Below are 20126 nucleotides of genomic sequence, written 5' to 3' on the forward strand. Positions count from 1 at the left end.
TCATCATTACCGTCTCCTTTAGCTTAACCGGCATAAGCGTTGGACGTAAAACTTAAAGATTTCATTTCATTTCAAATACTACTTTAGTTTACATAAGTCGTAAGTAGATAAAATATTCTACAAATATAATGTTGCTGGGGCCTCATTCTTCATATTGTTGAAATATATTCTTACTAGACCACAAAGAAAGGCCCTAAAACAGTATTTTATAATACTGTTAGTTTCATTCCAATAATCGGATCGCAAGAGTACATTCAGTGCTGGGGCCACCACCGAACTCTGGGAACGGAACAAACTGCAACGACTAAGTATTCTTCAACAGAGGAGACATGTTTTTATCTTACTTTCCATGTTATTCAATATTTATTATAGTCTATATATTTAGAGAGGGCCCCCGGCAAGGATCAAGCCTAGATATGATATGACATTTAAACCATATTGATTATTGAAACCGAATGTGTAATGACGTGCGTATCTCTAGATGTTGAATTTCTCTTCATTGTGTTTATATAGGCTTCATGTCATTAACCGAACTGTATATTGTGATCCTGCTAATGTCATAATAAAGAACTTCATTATGGTACATTTCAATAACAATCTCATCTTAATTGATTTCGTCCTCCATAAATTTTTAGATTTACGAAATAGGGGAAATTCGTTTTCTTTTTCATTTTCTCGAAAACCACGCATGAGTGTTTAAATTGACGCGCATCAATTTGTTCAGCTAATTAAGGTCTATAGATTGTTTTGTGTCTTATTTTTAGACTTTTTTTTTAATTATTGAACGCAAATAACATAGTAAACTTTTCAAATATAGACGTTAATTATACGTGAATCCGAAAGAAGCTCTCTCTCCCCGTGGAGTTTTGTGAGGAAGAGAGGAAAGAAAGGAAAAAGGAAGCAAACTGAGTACTCATCACTAGAGCAACATTATGCTTTATTTTTTTTTTTCAAATTATGCTTTATTATGCTTTATTGTTAATTTCAATCATTATTTCAAATTAATCGTGAACAATGTATAGTATTTAGAATAAATTAAATATTCTAATATTTTGATCTATTTATTAGTATTATATGCAACCAGCTTCTTTCATATTTAAGAAACTTTCTACTTAATGCGCTGTAAAGAGATACTTTACTTGAGACAGGTTTTTTTTTTTTTTTTTTTTTTTTTTTTTTTGTTCACCTTAGAAGTGCACATATACTGAAAGGGAAAGTAAAAGATGCCACCGAAGGTTACAGAAAGTCCTCAGTTCAAGAGGTACACATAACAATAGAAATAAAATAAGTTTTCATTGTTGCATTGTTATGTTCTCAAAGATTTTGCACTGTAAATATTGGTTTTAAAAATAGGGTAGCTTACCCTAATGTCGGCCTTCTCTAGTAGTCGACCACACACAGAGATTTTCGCAGAAAATAAGATGACGAATTGAAAGCAACAATGGATATTCGTACAGAATGAACCACGTGATATGCTCCTGTAGTCGGCCCCTCGTTGCCAAGTTTGTGTTTTGTAGGTGCGAGACTGTGAGTTGTTGTTGTGGATGATTCAGTGCAACGAGTCGTACTGGCCTTGATTGCTAATTTTTTGCTAACTGAAGACACCTATTGCAGAGGTACGTATAATTTTATTTTATAGTGAAATTCAATAGATATAAGAATGAAGCTAGTAAAAAGACTCAAAAGTGTGTGTGTATGGGTGTTCTTTCTTGAACAATTTATATTAAGATGTAAAAATATTGTGGCGGACTACTGGGGTTTGTTTTCAATGTGGTTTTCGTGTACTCGGCCTCAGTGGCCGACTATTGGAAAAGTTATGAATGAGTTATTGCGTAGAAATATTAATCTCAATGATAAAGCATAGTTTCCTCTATTCATTTCTAATGCGATTTGCGTTCAAAAATTTTGTAAACCCAGTAGTCGGCCTACATAGTTCTAAAAGGCCGACTAATGGTAAATATTCAGAGAAAGTGTTCCCAATTCTCGGCCGTCTGCTACATAATGTTTATAATTAGATATTATACTTCCCTATAAAAAGAGAAACATGCAGAAATGGTTTTATGAGTTGATTTAATAAACATGAATTGTGGTTAACAACAAATGAATTGGCCAGAATGATTTTAAATGTTGCCAGCGGCCCCGATTTCTGTATAACATTGGGGATGGGACTTTTATGTAAGTGCGTTTCGTTGTCAGATATCCAAGTCAAGGACCAAATGAAGAAATCCAGATCCTTGGGCGTCCTAACGAACTTTGGCGGGTCCGGCCCCACTTAGCCCTGACATCGCCACCAACGGTTGTTGCTACATTTAGTTCGTGTTTATGAACCCATCTCCACTTCTCGCAATGCTATTAACATGAAAGGAATTCCTATAGGGCAGAGGTTACACCAAATTAATCAACAGTGTTCCTTTCCAAAAATCAGTTCACTTTTTACGATGATCTCGAAGGAAGTTTTAACCATGGATAAAAGCGTTTCCTCATATTAGCTTTTTACAGTGTCAACTGCTGCATTCTTTTTCCTTCTTAAAAGTCTGATTTTTAAAGTCCATTTTCATTTTCGGGATAAATAATAGTTTGATGAATAAGCTAAGTTACAAGATTATTTATTTAAATAGATTTATTGACATTACCGGCATCTACATTTCAAACATCTTAAATCCATCACATATGAGAGATGACGTCACTCGACAAGCACACTATCCGCGGCATGAGACGGCATATTAAGGGAAGGAAGCAGCCAGGGACTTGTATGTTAGGTTCCATCCCAGCATTTGCCTGGTGTGAATGAGAAAAACCCAGAAAAACTCTCAGTATGGCTGTCCTGAAAAATCTGTTACATTTTTTCGACCGAGTGACCTTATCCCGGGGACGATTGCACCTAAGACGTAGCGTCTACGTCACATGGGACCACACTAAGTCATAAGTATAAGGTAGACAATGAAACACTTCATAGTTGAACTGAAATACTTCTAAAGATGTGTTAACGATTACAATGCTTTAGTAGTTTTAATGCTTGTTTAAAATAAATCAAAATAAGAATTTTGTTAAAACTATAGACATGTTTTATTATTCATTTTCAGACGTTGTTGAGAAATCACATCATGCCACCACAGAGATCTACTCACCAATACCCAGAAGAAAATTTGAATCTTGCCTTAAAACAAATAAGAGAAAATGGCACGAAAGTAAGAGAAGCAAGCCGTCTATATGGAGTTCCGAGGACAACATTACAAGACAGATTACATGGAAGAGTTCCTGAAAAACCTCGGCAAATGGGACCCGATACAGTCTTGACGAAAGCAGAGGAGAGTAAATTAGCTGAATGGTTGTGTGATCTAGCGAAAGCAGGTTTTCCAAGAAAACAGTCTGATGTTCTTGATACAGTCGGCAAGATCGTGCGGAAAGATGGTAGAACAACACCATTTAAAAGCGGAACTCCAGGAAACAAATGGTATTATGGCTTTCTTAAAAGACATCCTTCACTGTCTCAGCGAATTCCTGAGGGCTTAACAATTAATCGTGCCTGCGTTTCAGAAGAAAACGTACGAATGTGGTTTAGAAATCTCAAAGAATATCTAACAGCAATTGATGCAGTAGATATTTTAGAAGATCCTACTAGAATCTTCAATGGAGATGAAACATCTTTTAGCATGTGCCCTAAGACCGGGAAGGTTATAGCTCCCAAAGGTTACAGGAATTTGTATGAAATGCAAAGAGGTAATGAAAAGGAAACAATCACAGTGTTGCTCGTATTTAGTGCTGATGGTCAAGTTATTCCACCTGTTGTAGTGTTTCCGTATGTAAGACCTCCACGGGATGTAATTGAGAATATGCCTGAAGACTGGTTTTTAGGACGATCAGAGACCGGATGGATGAAAAGTGACATTTTCTTTGAATATATTGCTAATGGATTCAACAAGTGGTTGATTAATATGAACATCAAAAAGCCAGTTCTACTCTTAGTAGATGGACACAAAAGTCACGTTACGATGGAAGTCAGTGAATTTTGCTCAGCTAACGGAATCATTCTGTATGCTTTGTATCCTAACTCAACACATCTGTTGCAACCGGCAGATGTCAGTGTTTTCAAAGCTTTGAAATCGGAATGGAAAAATACGGTCCGTAAATGGCAAAATGAGAATGTAAATTCTGTTCTTACAAAGTCAAGATTTTGTCCCCTTTTGAAAACAGTATTAAAGAACGTATCTTTACCAGAGTTGATTCGTAGTGGATTTAGAAGATGCGGAATTTTTCCTTTTGATGAGAATAACGTGGACTACTCGAAATGCATAACATCTCTTGTGAGAACACTACAAGCACCAGCCCATACTATTACCTTGGAAGCTTTAAATAATGCTACAATTGTAATAAATAGAATTAAGGATTCACTTAAAGCTCGAAATGTTGATGCAAGTGTAGTTTTAGAAGAAATAGAAAGGGAAAAGAACCAGCAGTATCCAAATCAGCCAAATGCTGCCAGTATCCAACCAGAAGAGACAGCCATGTGTGTAAATTCTGATTTAAACGAAATAGCAGCACCTGCAAATATCCTTAAAGACTTACACGAAGGAACTTATACAGTCACAGTTGAAGGAGTTCTTGAAGAAGATTTGTCCGTTTTAAACCCCCCTGGTACTTCACTAAGTATTTCTTCTGCCGTAGAAAGCGAAAATACTTCAATTATTGCAAGTGAAAGTGTAGATCAAATTGGCTTCACTTTGATTAATCTTTTAGAAAACGGTGAAGAACTACCTAATACAACGGTGTCTTCCCGTTGTGCCTACTTCCCGTTATGCCTACAGGCCCTCCAGCACTTTGTAGAAAATATTTTTAATGATCTTATCTGTAGGCAGAACGGTAATTCCCGTTGTGCCTACTTCCCGTTCTGCCTGCTCTTTCGAGACGGGGAATTCTGTGCAGGGAGGGATCTTTTCTAGGGATTTTTTCTTTAGTAATTCTAATAGATTCTGTAAGAAGAATAACTATTCCTTTAAATTTCATCATATATTTTAAATGTTATCTTACTTGCTCTTCTCAGAAAAAATGACTAGGTATAGTTTTGTTATTAGCAGCGTTATTCACGTCTACTTTAGTAGAGATGTGTTTTTTTAATACTTACAGAGAAATGGAAAATTAATTGATTCAGTTACAAGAAAATAAACTTATTTCGGTCTAATATCAAGTCATTTCACAACAAAATTTATTCAGTTTTCCAGTAGTTCATCTCCAACATTCTAAGTTGGGTCTTAGTCTCCTACATTAAAATTACTTTTTCGGCATCACCTTATCAGCTGATTTGTCTTCTATACGTGATTCTATACTATATGCCATAATATCATACATACTTCTATTTTCATATTTATAATGTCAATGTAAATAGCAGGAATACAAAATACAAATATCATAATTGAATGTTTTTGTAGAGTTTCAACTCAAATCAAAAGGTCAGATAATCGGGGAGGGAAAGGGATTTATAAGATTTTGTTTCAGTTTGGTACTCTTGAAGGTGATTGGCTACTGTGTTCACCGGTAGCCAATCAGCGTTCAGAACACCTGACGGCTTCGAAAAGTGAAAGTTCTGAGATCGAGACAGTAATCTGTATAAAATTCAATTCAAATTTTTAATCTGTCACTTTATAAGTATCAATAGGAATAGTAAGCAGCACAGAATGGCAGAATTTGTCAGTTCGAAATACGGGGGGAAAGTGCTCGCGTACGAAGGGTTCTTATACCGGATTAATAGACGTAGTAAAGAAAAGACATATTGGAAATGTACACGTGGGTGCAAAGCGACAGTTGTTGTTTTGGGTGACGATGTTTTATCAAAGAGTGGAGTACACTCTCATGAAACAGAAAGGAGCAAAATTGAAGCAAGATGCTTAATAGACAGTATGAAGTGTAAAGTGTCCGAGAATCCTGTAGATGCAGTTCCAAAAGTTTACAGGTAAGACTAAATTTTCTTTTTAAATGAGTAGTTATTTTATTGGTTAGTTCTATCTTCTAGTTAAAAATTAACTACTTTTTTGTAGAGGGCTGGCACTCTAAATTAAACAGAAAACTTACAAGAGAACATCCAAATATTTTTACATTTGTACAGCTGTTGCAGCAAGAACAGAGTGAGAATGAAGCTTGTATGCTGATGTTGGAGGTAGGAAAAAAGCCGAAGGAACCAAAGCTGAAATATAAGCGAATTGAACAAAAAATAAAATCATTGAAGGCACGTCTGGAATCACATGTAATAGACTTGGTGGCTTACACAGATGCAGTTGCATACTGTTTGCATTTAGAACAGTGATGGTGAGATGTTTTAAATATATTGGCTATATTAACGATATATGGTATTAACATTGACGATATGTAGTATTTACATTGACAATATAAGTATATGTAACATTGCATGTAGTATAGAATCGTGTTAGAAGACAAATTACCTGTTAAGGTAATGCCAAAGAAGGAGCAGTGATGTAAAAGACAAAGGCTCTTTTTTTTCAAAAGGGCCGCCTTATGCATCCTCTTGCATTGTTTGTTTAATGTATGGCCGAACATGTCTTGAGGATGTGAATTGTGGCACTTTTTAGTACTGCAAGCCTTAGTATGCTGGAGATAAACTACTGGAAAACCGATTAAAATTCGGTTGTGAAATGAATTGATATTAGCCCGAAGTAAGTCTGTTTCGTGTTCGTTTCAGATACAATGTCAAACGGGTTACTGGCAACTGAATCAATCAATTCGAGGAAAGAGATATGATGGAGACAAACACTCTTTTTAAAGGCCGCCTTATGCATCCTCTTGCGTTGTTTGTTTAATAGTTGGCCAGACATGTCTTGGGGATGTGAACTGTGGCATTTTTTAGTACTGCAAGTCTTAGCATGCTGGAGGTAAACTACTGGAAACCCAAATAAAATTTTGTTCTGAAATTGCTTGATATTAGATTTTTTTTTTTTTTTTTTAATGTTTGTTTCACATACAATGTCTAACATTCTTGCAACTGAGTCAACCAATTTTCCATGTATGATGAAACTTGTAGAGGTGGTGGTTGTTTTTACAGAAGCTTTTAGAAATACTAAAGAAATATTCCCTACAAAAATTCCTCCCTGCACATAATTCCCCGTCTCGAAAGAGTAGGCACAACGGGAATTACCGTTCTGCCTAGAGATAAGATAATTAAAAATATTTTCTTTAAAGTGCTGGAGGGTCTGTAGGCAGAACGGGAAGTAGGCACAACGGGAATGAACCAATACAACGAACGAAGATCAACATTCATTAGAGAGTTCTCTTTATCCAATTGTGAGCAAGAAGAGACGTGAAGATTCTGTTTCTCCTGTATTTTCCGAACATCTTTTTTGGACAGGACCCAATCTTCGCAAATCAAAACGGCCCCGTGTAAATGAAAAGTCACCACAGGCTATTTCTTCAGCTGCTTGGAGAGAATTTATACGCAATAAGGAGGCAGCAAAAACATCACAAAAGGAAGCTAAAGCAAAAAGAAAAGAAGAAAGACAGAAGAAGTTAAGAAATAGCAAGAGAAAACAAAGTAGGGGAAACGCATCCAAAAGTCAGCACGTGGAGAGGAATAACTTTTCTGAACATGGTTATGCAGGTACATCTATGGATGGTCAACAGGAAGGCACAAGACATAAATTATGTACTGCATGTACTGAGGTGCTTTACAGTGATGCTGAGGATGATCCTGAAAAAAATGTAGGGTGTGACAAGTGTCCGAATTGGTATCATCTCAAATGTACAATTTTAAAAGAATTTTCTTTTGAAAATGTCCTTGACAAAGAGTTCTTTTGTCCAGATTGCTCGAACAGTACAAACCCTGTTCCTTAATCTTGAGAAAATCAGTGTTTTGTTAATCAGGATGCACACTTTTGTTTTATATTTGTTTCTATAAAAACGTTTATGAGCGCAAGTTTAAACGTAATAGTATAACTAATGTAGAAACAAATAAAAATACTTTTGTTATTGATATATGTTCCTAAAAAGTATCAGACCTTGGATGTATAAGTGATGTATATGTTATCATAGAAAGTTATATTTTTATATGTCAAGTTACTACTTTTTGAAAAATGTTCAACCCCTGTGTTTCAGATGTAATTGTAGGTTTAAACTGTATCGTATTAGTTAAAAATGTAAAATATTACTCTATCACGTAAAAATATTCTTTGAAACAGAATTAATATGCCTTTGATAAGTATCTATATTACTTCAGAGTAACAGAAATTACTTTTGTTCTGTATGGCCGACTACTAGAGATGAAGAGGTCGAGAACTGGATTTAAGCGGCCGATTATTGGGAAATATTGTCTTTTTTGCTTTTAAGTCATTAATTTTGGTTTCAAAATAATTTAATTGAAAAATTTGTATATGTGTTGCTTTAAGCACATAGTAAACAATGTATTACACTAGGATACGTAAGATTTGGTTTGTAGAGAGTCGAAGCACAACACTTCTATTTTTAGTTATTAGTTATCTGGCCGACTACTGGCAAAGTTACCCTATTAACTTTGCAGTTAAACAGAATTTTCCAAAAATTGTTCCAATAGAATTTTCGAATAATTATGTTATGTATTTTAAATTATGCTTTATGCTTTATTTTCTAAAATTATGGCTTTAAAAATAGTTTCTTCTGGGCCCTTAGACAACCACAACTATGTTCAGGGTACCAACCATATGTGTAAATTGCTGTTATGCTTTTTATGCTTATTATGCTTTTGGGTTCTCCTATTTATCACCAACGATCAAGAAAACTACAATATCTGATTCAGGAAGAGATTTTACAAGTTCATTGGAATATAACACAGATATTTTCTAATTTTTTGTATACTTAATAACTGGTATTATTATGCATTGTAGAAATAAACTAAACTTTTTTTTTTTTAAATGTGGAATTTACATCGCACTGCAGTCCACCAATAATCATCCCAACCAACGGCAGTAACTCTTGATCTTTCAAGAAACACTGTTCTTATTGAAAACCAGAATTATTATTATTGTTGATGGACAGGGGCGTCATTTAGGGGGGGCAGGGAGGGGCATTTGCCCCCCTGAGTTTGAGATTTATATAGATTTTATCAATAGAATAGTAGTAAGTCAGTGAAAAACGCGAAATTTTACTTATATCAAGGGGTCTTGCCCCCCCCCCAAGCCAAATCTGAAATGACGCTACTGCTGACAGAAATTATTTTAAAGCACACACACGCACATATACACACTTGAAGCTGGAATGAATTAAATTATAAGCAATTGGTCTCATGAAATTCTGTATTTTTTTTAAAAAAGAAACGTTATCGTTAAAATATTTTTATAAGGTGAAACGAGTTTTATTTCTTCTTTATAAGTAAATTCAACTCCAAACTATTGCAGCAAGTCTGCTTTTCAAACAAAATCGACTGTTGTCGACAAAATTCGAATTTTATTTATTTATTTTTACAAAATTTTCATAAATTAATTTATAAATCGGGATAGGGCATAAATTCCCTCCGTTATATTCATCCATTTTAGCTTCAAGCAGTGGAAATGATTTGGAAGTCTGAGAGAAATATGGGATGCCATACTCCAACAAAATCGATTTTTGTTTTTAATTAACAATTTTTCGTGGAACTGATTTCAAACACACGCAATGGTGGTGATAATGAACTCTCACAAATAATATACAACATATTACACCAAAAAGCACACATTTTCAGAAAATTACCACGGAAGAAGAATGAAATCAAATGAAATCTTTAAGTTTTACGTTCCACGTTTATGGCGGCTAGGCTAAAGAAAACAGTGATGATGAGAAATGAATGAAATGGGGGAATAAAGAAACTGGAAGGAAACTGGAGAACATCGGGAAAATCCACACACACGGTGTTTTTCCACCACAAAGTTCACTTGGCATGAGCTGCGATCGAACCGAGGACCCCCATGCATCAGAGGTGAACGCTCTACCACTGAGCCAGCGCAGCTCCACCACCGAAGAAAGTTGTTAAGTCGAAAGGAAGAAGGTATTCACTTCCGATTCTGTTAAATTCACCTCCATTGTTGACTGATTTTAATTAAAAGCAAAATAGTATATGATATTGTGTAAAAATTCATTAAGTCATTTTGACAAACGTTATCAAAGAGAATTATTTTCTTCTCATATTTTTGAAATAAGAAAACTCCAAAGGTTGAGGTACTTACGCCCTTTTATCAGCTAATTCTTGATCGAGTTCAGCCGCAACCTACGATGATAACCTCAAAATCATAGGGAAAGTGTACACTATGTTTTATCAAAATCGAAGAACTTTATTACAGGTTATACTCGTAAATTTATTTTACACGTATATGCATAAACCTGAAACATAAGATCATATTACCCACATTTATTCTTTATTGTTGATTTATTGCAATCCCAAACAACAAGGTTACTTCTGTAAATTGAAGAAAATCACATTCTAAGTTTCTATAAAAACAGGTAAGTTTTGCGAGTTACTGTAGAACAAACGGACAGGTACACAAATATCGAGGAAGTCGCCGCTACGCTCTCTTCAATAAGTAAAATAGCACAGATTAAATTTGGTTTCAGTTGTATCATTCCCATAAAAACAAATGTGTTTTTATTTTTCCTTAAACAAATACTTATTTCAACGTTTTTGCCCATTTTCACCAGTATTGCTGAGTTAAAATGAAAATTTTATATGTTTTTTTTTCTTTTTAAATATAGTTTTAACGAAACAAAATTAAAGTTGGAAACGTATTACTACATTTTCATGATTGGGTTCAAATCATTGGGATGAAAAATCCTTAAATCATGTAAGAAATAAGCCATCATTATCATGCATATACGACAATTCAGTATGTGATTTTAGTCATTCTAATTAGAAGGAAGGACAAAACTGGAAACAAGCCTGTATTTACTTCTTTCCAGTTCTTAGATTCTTCTGTACTTTATAAAATTCGTTCTAAATCATACAGAGACTGCTTGGGAGAAGGTACATCATTTCTAAATCATACAGAGACTGCTTGGGAGAAGGTACAAGTAATATATATCCAGGGTATTAATGAAATATACCGATAAACTTTAAGAGATGATTCCTCACATCAAAATAAGTAAGAATTTATGTAGGCATATGGATAAATGAGCATTATTTCGGAGGTAAAGGCGTCCAAAACCGTGAGAAAAAAAAAAAAATCTCAGCACGCATTATTTTGAACACAAGGAACTGTGGAAGTGGTGGTTCCTAACTTCCGACTTCCTGCTGACACAATCCGCATACACTGTTACCAAGGCTCACTGGTTCAAATCCCGAGGGGGATGAGCGGGACATGTCCCCCAATAATTTGATTCGAAATGTGCCTTTTGCGGACAAATGTAATAATTTGTGTCTGACTACCACTTCATGTACATCGCCTGATACATAATGTGGAACAGGTTCACCTCAGAAATCAGATACATCTACCGCAATATGAGTCTCGTCTCTCCCCCCCCCCCCCAGTATAAGCCTCAAATCTGCCCGCCTCCCAATGTTGTAAACAACTCTGCTATCCTGATTTTTCACAGCATTATTTTCCAACTTCATAAATATTTTGAACAAAAAATAATAAAATACAAATAAAATAAAAAGATTATGTGGTCTTACTCATCTCCCCCCCCTCCCCCAAATGTTGAAGACAGATTTGCTCTGATGCCAAGACTTAGTCCATTATTTACCTACCTGGGTCCAACTTTAAGCCCATGCATATCTGTGGATTATGTTGGGAGCATGTCTGGGAATTATGTTGGTGAGGAATCATTTGCGCATCATTTCACATTGCTTAAATATACATTTTTTGGATGACGTATGTATGCATAATTTCCTTTACCTGATATGAACCGCCACTCCACGGTCCATCATATTCGAAACAATGCGTGTTTTCGTGCAGAGCTTTTGGTCTTAGTTCTTTAACTATGACCTTTTCCCCACACATATTTATTAACGTGTATTATTATAATGTCTAAATTCATTGAGATCTCAAATTCGAGTTATCTTTTATGATTATCATAGCTGCTATTTTCTCTAGTCTTGTCGCTTGAGAATAAAAATGACAAAATTGGAGTAATTAAACAGATATTAATCAATATGCCAACCAATAATTTGTCACCACTAATTATAACTTATCATAATTCTTATAACACGAAGAACCAAACACTCTGTATGCATTCAGTGCAAATCTGGGAAGAAAGAAAGTGCAGTTACAAAACTATGTCACATGCCGAAGCACAAATGGAAAAGTGAATGTTAAAAATTTGTATCAATGAGGCAGCACATTCACTAAAATCATCTCTCTTACTAGGACAAACAATTTTATTTTAGTATAGCTTTATGTTTCCTGATTTCCAAAATTTGGAAAAAGACTTCGAACGTTTTTCAATAGATTTATTGTTTTATACCTTTTGTACGTTTACCTTTTATCTTCGTATCACAGATCTATGACAAAATGTCAATTCACTTACCTTGCGTGAAAATCCCACAGATCACTACAGCAAACACTAGTCTATACTTCAGATTCATTGTAATTGTACGAAATAATCAGTGACTAATTAACGCTCGTTAACACCGACTAGATAGGAAGGAAGAAAAAAACAACTGGAAAAGGAAGAGATTGGACACTAGAGACTTAAAAAGCACAAGACACAGACCGCTGGCTGCAAGCGAAACAGCCTCTCAGACACTGTGCAAGGCCTTCAGGCTTCAAGCTCCAGATTCTTACATGCTCACTTTCCTTTTCGTTATTCCCCACTTTTTCTTTTTCTTTTCCCTTTTTACCTCTCCAACGTGTGAACTCTCTCATTGGCTGAAGGGACTTCAGGTTGTAAGAAGACAGGCCTGCTGGAGACAACAAATGTCTTTTAGATTTTTACTTTGATCATCAGCAACAACCGTTGCAGAACTTCAGTCTTACCGATTCTCCAGAAGCACTTGACGATGGTAAATCTATCACCCAGTGGTTATTGTTGATTTAGATTCTTGTGAACAAAGTGAGAGCAGCAATATTTCTCTCTATAATATTTGTAAATATCACTGACCACACCCACAAATGTACACATTTTCTTGTGAGTTTTCTATTTTTCGAGTGGTGGATGTGTTTTGTTTGGATCGTCGTGGTATCATATCGAAAATACGGAATTTAGATATCTTCCAGGTTTTCCAGCAGATACATTTCATTAGATTTTTTTTTTAAATCTCAATCTGAGTGGTGGCTCTCGAGGGAAGTTATGAGGAGGGAGTAACAAACATGTATGGTAATGCGAAACAATATGGGTTTAAATATATCCATATGAAACTTATTAAGTGTTGGGGGGGGGGGTGCGGTGGCTCAGTGGTAGAGCGTTCACCTCCGGTGCTTGGGGTCCCTGGCTCGATCCCAGCCCCCGCCAAGTGAACTTTGTGGTGGACAAACACCGTGCTCGTGGGTTTTCTCGGGGGTCTCCCGTTTCCCCTACCACTTTCTTCATTCCACCATTTTTCACTCATTTCTCATAAACACCGTCTCCTTTAGCCTAACCAGCATAACCGTGGGACGTAAAACTCAAAGATTCCATTTCATTTTCATTTACTTATTAAGTGTTGAGCCCATAATGACGTCGAAAAACAGAGTATTATAATTGTGTAGTTCACGAAGTGGACCTTCATTTTTTTGTGACAAAACATACTAACTTTTATTTGACGCAAATGTTCATCTCCTAACTCATATTCTAGCTATATGATACTCGGATGTAGTTCGGTTTTATATTTTGGAAACTCTTTAAACTGAAGGGCATAGATAAAAGAATATTCCTGGCCACTGATATGAAACAATTATGAAATGATTTTTTTTTTAAGTTTAACGTCCCACGTTTGTTCTCTTTAGGCTAAAGGAGGTGGATGATTAATGAAAGTGAATGATTGTAAAATTAAAATTTTTTACACTCTTCCACCGAGAAACGAAATAGGACTACGTGTACCAAAGGCAATTTGCTACCTCGTGTAATTGTATCATTTGCCGGTCTCCCCCCTTTCTCCAGGAAGAACAAATTTTAAAAACCACGATTTTAAGTATATTACCCCTTCATGAGCAACGGGAGGGGAGGGAAATAGCACCCGCACTCAGGAAGGCCTAAACACTACAAACACATCGTGTGTCTGTTTTTTTTCTTTAAATAATAATCGATTATGTCAATGAAAGACAAAGCAAATACACATGCAGAGGAAAGATGGTAATATTTTTTATAGAATTCAATATCGAGCTTTAATCTCAATATATCAGTTCACAATTCCAGTGTAACTACATCTTTTATCTTTATTTCTTGATTTTCCTTCTACATCTGTTAAAAAATAAAAACTTGTTTCCACCTTCAATGATAAGAAACCTGTTTGTGACAAAGACAAGACTAGTTTTTATATTAAAACTGTGATAACTAACTAAATGGAATAGACGTTCGAGAATTGAGGCATATTTGACAACAATCAAGCAATCCATGCTGGAATTTGATTCACAGCACTGTCCATGTGACCTTAATCTAATATGCGACCTAAACATGATTTATGAACGTAGTATTCAGATAGAAGGTCAGCTTAGTAAAAACTTCCATCATCATGAAGTCTGTTTCCAACAAGAAATATTTATATTAAATAATATAATTGTTACAGATTTTTGCCGTCCCGTGCAAATGCACATGTTGTATATGTGGTAGAGAAAGGTCTGTTTCAACGAATATATTGTTGTTTGTTGTACGTCTCCATTACTGCAGGAATGGTGAACCATTCATTCCTACGTTCAATAACAACTATATAATTTATGCTGTTCATTATTAAGCATAAATAGATCAGGTTACTTAAAACATCTAAACTGCAACTTTGAGAAAAACATTGGATATACTGCAGTAGTGAGATTCTCCACTTCCCTGTTTCTCCCCCTTTCCCCAAATTCACCCAATAACTGCAGTAAGCACAACACTGGCGTTTCCCGCCAAAATCGGCGCTGCTATCCTGTCAGGTACTACAACTACTACTTCTACTCTTTCAACTACTACTACTACTGCAACTAATAATAATAATAATAATAATAATAATAATAATAATAATAATAATAATAATAATAATAATAATAATAATAATAATAATAATAGGGTCTAATAATAGTCTCTTTATGCGGTTCTAGGTGCTGCGTCACCAACTGCCTCGATTGTAAGCTACAGCGTTAACACAAGGAACAAAACGACCATTTTTGTGCACACTTCTTTTTCTGCTAAATTAAACGCATACGTAAGAAGAATTATCTCGTATTTTCTTATTCTGATTGCTGAATGTGAATTGTTGACAATGTTACTTTTATAACTAGCACACAATACTGGTCAAACTAATAATTTAAAAATTTTGTTTTTGTTTATTTATTTACTGTGTACTGTGCAACAATTGTACACTTTGGTGGAAGGCACCAAAAACGTTTGTCTCTTTCATATATAACCTTGCCCTATTGCAGTTATTATTCACGCTACACGTTAATTGTTTAACAAAATATTATGTATGTTATTTTCAATTGCTTCAGCTTGCGTAAAAAAAGAAGACATGAATAAGTTTTTAATGTTTTGATGTAACTAACTTTCTCTCAATGTTAGATAACCAAACAACATTTTCTGCATTTGCGTGAAGACATACATAACATTACTGACAAATAGCTGTTTTTTCTTTCTTTTTTTTTTTTTTTTTTTTGCTCACTTTCTTCAGCAAATATGTAAATATCATAAATTCCTGTACATTTATAATATATGTATAATTAATATGTTTAGCATCAATACATAAAATATACACTACTGTTTGTTGGTCAAGTATTCACCATCAGTGGCGTATACAGCGAGGTCTTCCAGCTTTTCCCCAAATATCCATCCTCCATAAGATACGAAGATAATTCCAAAAGTAACTAACCTAATAAAGTAAACGCACAAAATATGGGAAAAACTATCTGCATTTCTCAATAGTCTCCTTCTTAGCTTGATACACTTTTCCCATCGATGTTCAATAGCTTCGACCAGTGCCGTGTCGTTGGGGGGGGGGTAAGATTCGATAGAAAAAAGGAAAAAAGATAGGAAAAATTGCTTTGAATATATGTATGGGGCGTCGTCGTATACTTTCGCCCCGGGCGCTGATTTTTTACGGTACGGCCCTGGCTTCGACACCCCCTTTATAATGTGAACTGTCAAGCTCCTCAAAAATAACCAGTAACCATAGACCACCTCTTCATTGTTGGTAAATCTTTCACTACCGGGCCATTTTTTCAAGTTTGGAAAGAGAAAATAATCTGATTGCGATAAATTTAGCGAATAGGGTACATGATGAAGCAATTCGAGCTTTAACTTATTGGTTTTGGTCATCGTAATAATGGATGTGTGAACTGGTCTTCAGGGTACTTCCTTTTTCTCCACATGCGACCGTTTTTTCTTGATTTCATCACTCAAACCCTGGAATAAGTTTGAATAATACTCGCCATTAATTGTTTTTTTCTTTTTGAAGATATAATAAATGAAAATTATTCTATGTGGATCCCAAAAAATTGACGCCATGACCTTGCCAGCAGATGGAACTGTCTTCGCCTTTTTGGAGCCGATTCTCCCCTTTTAGTTCATTGTTTGAACTGCTCCTTTCTTTCAAGTGTGAAACGATGGTTATGAATCGACACAAAACCTCAACTTTATTAAAACGTCGCTAAACATTCGATTCAAACATCCTCACGACGCTGTTTTTGTTCCATTGTGAGTAAACGTGGCATTCATCTCGCGTACAGCTTTCTTATATTCCAATTTTCAGTCAATATTCGATGTATAACATCTTTTGAGATGTCTGTCATGTCTGCTAGGTTGCGCACTTTCAGTTGCCGGTTGCCTAACACCATTTTATGTATTTTCTTCACCCCATTCGCCGTAGTTAACTCATTTGGCCAACCACTACGATGTTCGTCTTTGCATGTCGTATGGTCTCCTTTAAACTCTGCCACCCAATATTTTAATGTTGTAAACGAAAGAACAGTCTCCTTCACAGTAGAATCTAGCTCGCCTTTGATAATGGTTGAACTCAAACCTTTCAAACGAAAGTATTGTATCACATTAACGATGACCCATTTTTCCATGTTTACAAATTCGCTGAAAGCGTTCATGACTGCCAAACAAATATTAAACAGTGTAGCGTCTTCAAACTTGTAACTTAAGCTTTACAAAATTGGTACTTTTGACCATAGTAATGGTTTTCGAACAAGAACCGTCATCTATACGTCACGTCGGGTACTTTTGTGACTACCTGTGCCGTGTATTATAGAAAAATAAGCATTTTTTCTTATTAAGGTATGGACACAAAAATCGCACGTGTTCTGAAATGATATGAGTTTGGGTGTTTGAAACCACCTTTAACGAAATTCTGTGTATACCGCTGTTTACCGTAGTGTATGAAAAACCTACAATAAAGATATGCCATATCCTCGGTATTATTTTCATATCAAGATACTAAAGTCATAACAAAAAGAAATGGAGTTCAACTTGTAAATATATTTGACAATGATCTTAAACTGTCATTTTATGCCCGTAATTGTGTTGTAGTCAGAGCTTCGAGATTTACAGAATAAAGAACCGGGACACTCCATGAAAATTTACACTAAAAGCCGAGTCACCCTACGCAAATTTACAGCATAACCATTGTTATATACTTATGTTTGCTGCAATATTAGAATTTTTAAATAATAAGTTGACCCCACCAAAAGTTAGTAATAAAAGTAATTTTTAAGGTGGATCACCTCCCGGAAGTCAGTACATATTTCAGCTCCTTTCCTTAACTGCTGCACAATGAAACGTTATATATTTCAAATCAGGGAAGCAAATAAGCAACAAAATTTTACTAGCCCAACAAAAAAAGCTACTAATCCACATTTCACAATAGAAATTATTTACTTACCTTCGGTATGATATTAAATACTCGCCCGCACCGATGAGCCACTCGCCCCGGGCGAGTGGTTATTTGCATCCTTGATTTTAAATATTATGCTATAAGATAAAGTTATGTTTCAGCTATAACGCAAGACACTGATTCATTTGGTTATGTTTTCTGATATCAAAGAAGATAACAAAGAAAAGAAAAATATTTGATTCGTTTTACAATGAGTACACAAGATGGCACGTGATGTTAGATCTTACAAGAAGTGCTCAATTTTAAGAAATATTTATTTGAATGTGTAAAGCACTTTAAAGTAACGATCTTATTACAACATAGATATATTGTTTGACCCTTTTTCGAGTTATGTTTCACATTTTATTTACATATTAATTTACATTTAAGGAAATAGATTGTGAGAAGAAACTTGAGGCAGAACGCCATAATGCGTTGTTGCCAAATTTGTACATTTAATTCCTGGATTCTAGCTTTGCAGTTCGAGAAGCGGAACTTAGCTGTGAAATGCGATAAGGGTCGAAAACTAATCTCTCCAGTAAGTATCCAAGCAGGATTCCATGATTAGTTAGTTTATTATCTGGTACCAGTAAACACTCGACACTACCTGGCAACACCGCACTATTCAAGTAGTTTGTATCATAGCACCGAGAGCATGGTGGAAAGACTACAAGGTGGTTGCATGCGCATGTCGCCTAGAGCGCTGTCGTGGGTATGACGTCATCTGGTTTGCAAGAGACAACGGGAAAAGGCGCCTTAGCCTTAAGTGACAAATGGAAATTCTTTGTTACTTTGTTATTTTAAATGATATCGAGAATGCCTAACTGTGCAGTGTACGGCTGTAGTAATTATTACAGAATGATCATTTCTATTATCATTTCCTTCTACATAAGATATTAGACAAAATTTTCCCCACAGAGGTAGATATATAACTCGAGAAGGGAGGCACGATGTTCTAGGAGGCTTACCTCCCTTGAGTTACGCAAATGGAGAGCATTGAACGCATTAAAGTAGTTCAGGTCTCATTTCATTCTGAAGGTCTGCATTCCCTGTAGCCTCGGTGCTAAAACGGGACGTTCCACTTCAAATTAAGTAACGAATGAAAGGTTCGTAATAACGAATAACGGTTACAAAGATATATAACAATGTATTAGATCAAGAGAATAAAGTATCCACCTACCATGTCAGGGCGACATTGTCGCGACATTTTTACACTCAGATTTTGAATTTTTTGTTTATTTTAATCATAACTTTAGATAATTATATACATATTTAGGGGCCCCCTCCAGAATTACAAAATTAAGAATGACTGCAGTAAATTTAAAAATATGGTAGATTATCAACCAATCAAGGAAGCACGGTGGCTCAGTGGCAGAAGGCTCACCTCTGGTGCAAGGGATACTGGTCCGCTTCTCGGTCAAGTGAGTTTGTGGTGGACAACATCGTGTCCGTGAGTTTCTCGGGGTACTCCCGCATTCTCATTCCACCAAATTCCACATAATCATTCACTTGCATTTATCTTTTGTCTTCTTTAGTCCACGAGACAGAAAAGAGAAAACTTATCACGAAAATTAAGAAACTTATGTAATTTTATGATTTATATATTTTCTAGTCTAGCTGTAACACCCCTACATCATCTTCACCTACGCCTAATACTTTGTTTCTTGCCTGAAATAGTCAAGTTGTAATTTCTTTGTTTGAGGTGCTTTGTATATACATATATATTTCTATATATTATTAGAACACAATAGTATATGTAACGTTTTATTTCGTACAAATGTTTAATAATACAGTTTGTTATGGCGTAAATTTTGACACTAATATTCAGAGAACTGTCAGTTTCACCAAACCTTTTGTTTAAATACAAATTCTATAAATAAGCGATCAGCGACTTCAAATAAGATGATATTTTTATAAATCAGAAATAAAAACGATGTTTAAAATATTAAATACGTGCGTCCCTGTTCAATAAAGTTTTTAACCTCCCTGAGATTCTGACGAAACTTACGTGGGAACAACCTCTTAAAAAAAAAACTGTCCAAGCATAACGAAAATATACGTATGTGTATTTCTGTTTACGAAAACCATGAATTCTCCCTTGAGATATTTTCAAAATTTATATGGGGTCATCAGTAAAGAATTCTCTTTCAAGCAAAATAATAATAGTGAATCAAAACCGATCAATGTGTTACGAAAATATACT

General features: G+C 35.2%; 1 protein-coding gene across 1 annotated transcript in view; it reads right to left on the bottom strand.

The window, feature by feature from the left end:
- Cda4 (chitin deacetylase Cda4) overlaps window positions 1-12741 on the bottom strand; it is a 134742-nt gene extending 122001 nt beyond the window's left edge. The window contains exon 1 of the mRNA XM_081758146.1: window positions 12469-12741. Within this exon, the coding sequence (XP_081614272.1) occupies window positions 12469-12526 (58 nt within the window). The 5' untranslated portion in view covers window positions 12527-12741. The remainder of the gene's footprint in view (window positions 1-12468) is intronic.
- Between the last annotated feature and the right edge of the window lie 7385 nt (window positions 12742-20126).

This window comes from Thermobia domestica, chromosome 5, assembly GCF_964235325.1.
Source record: "Thermobia domestica chromosome 5, izTheDome1.hap1.1, whole genome shotgun sequence".
NCBI lineage: Eukaryota > Metazoa > Arthropoda > Insecta > Zygentoma > Lepismatidae > Thermobia > Thermobia domestica.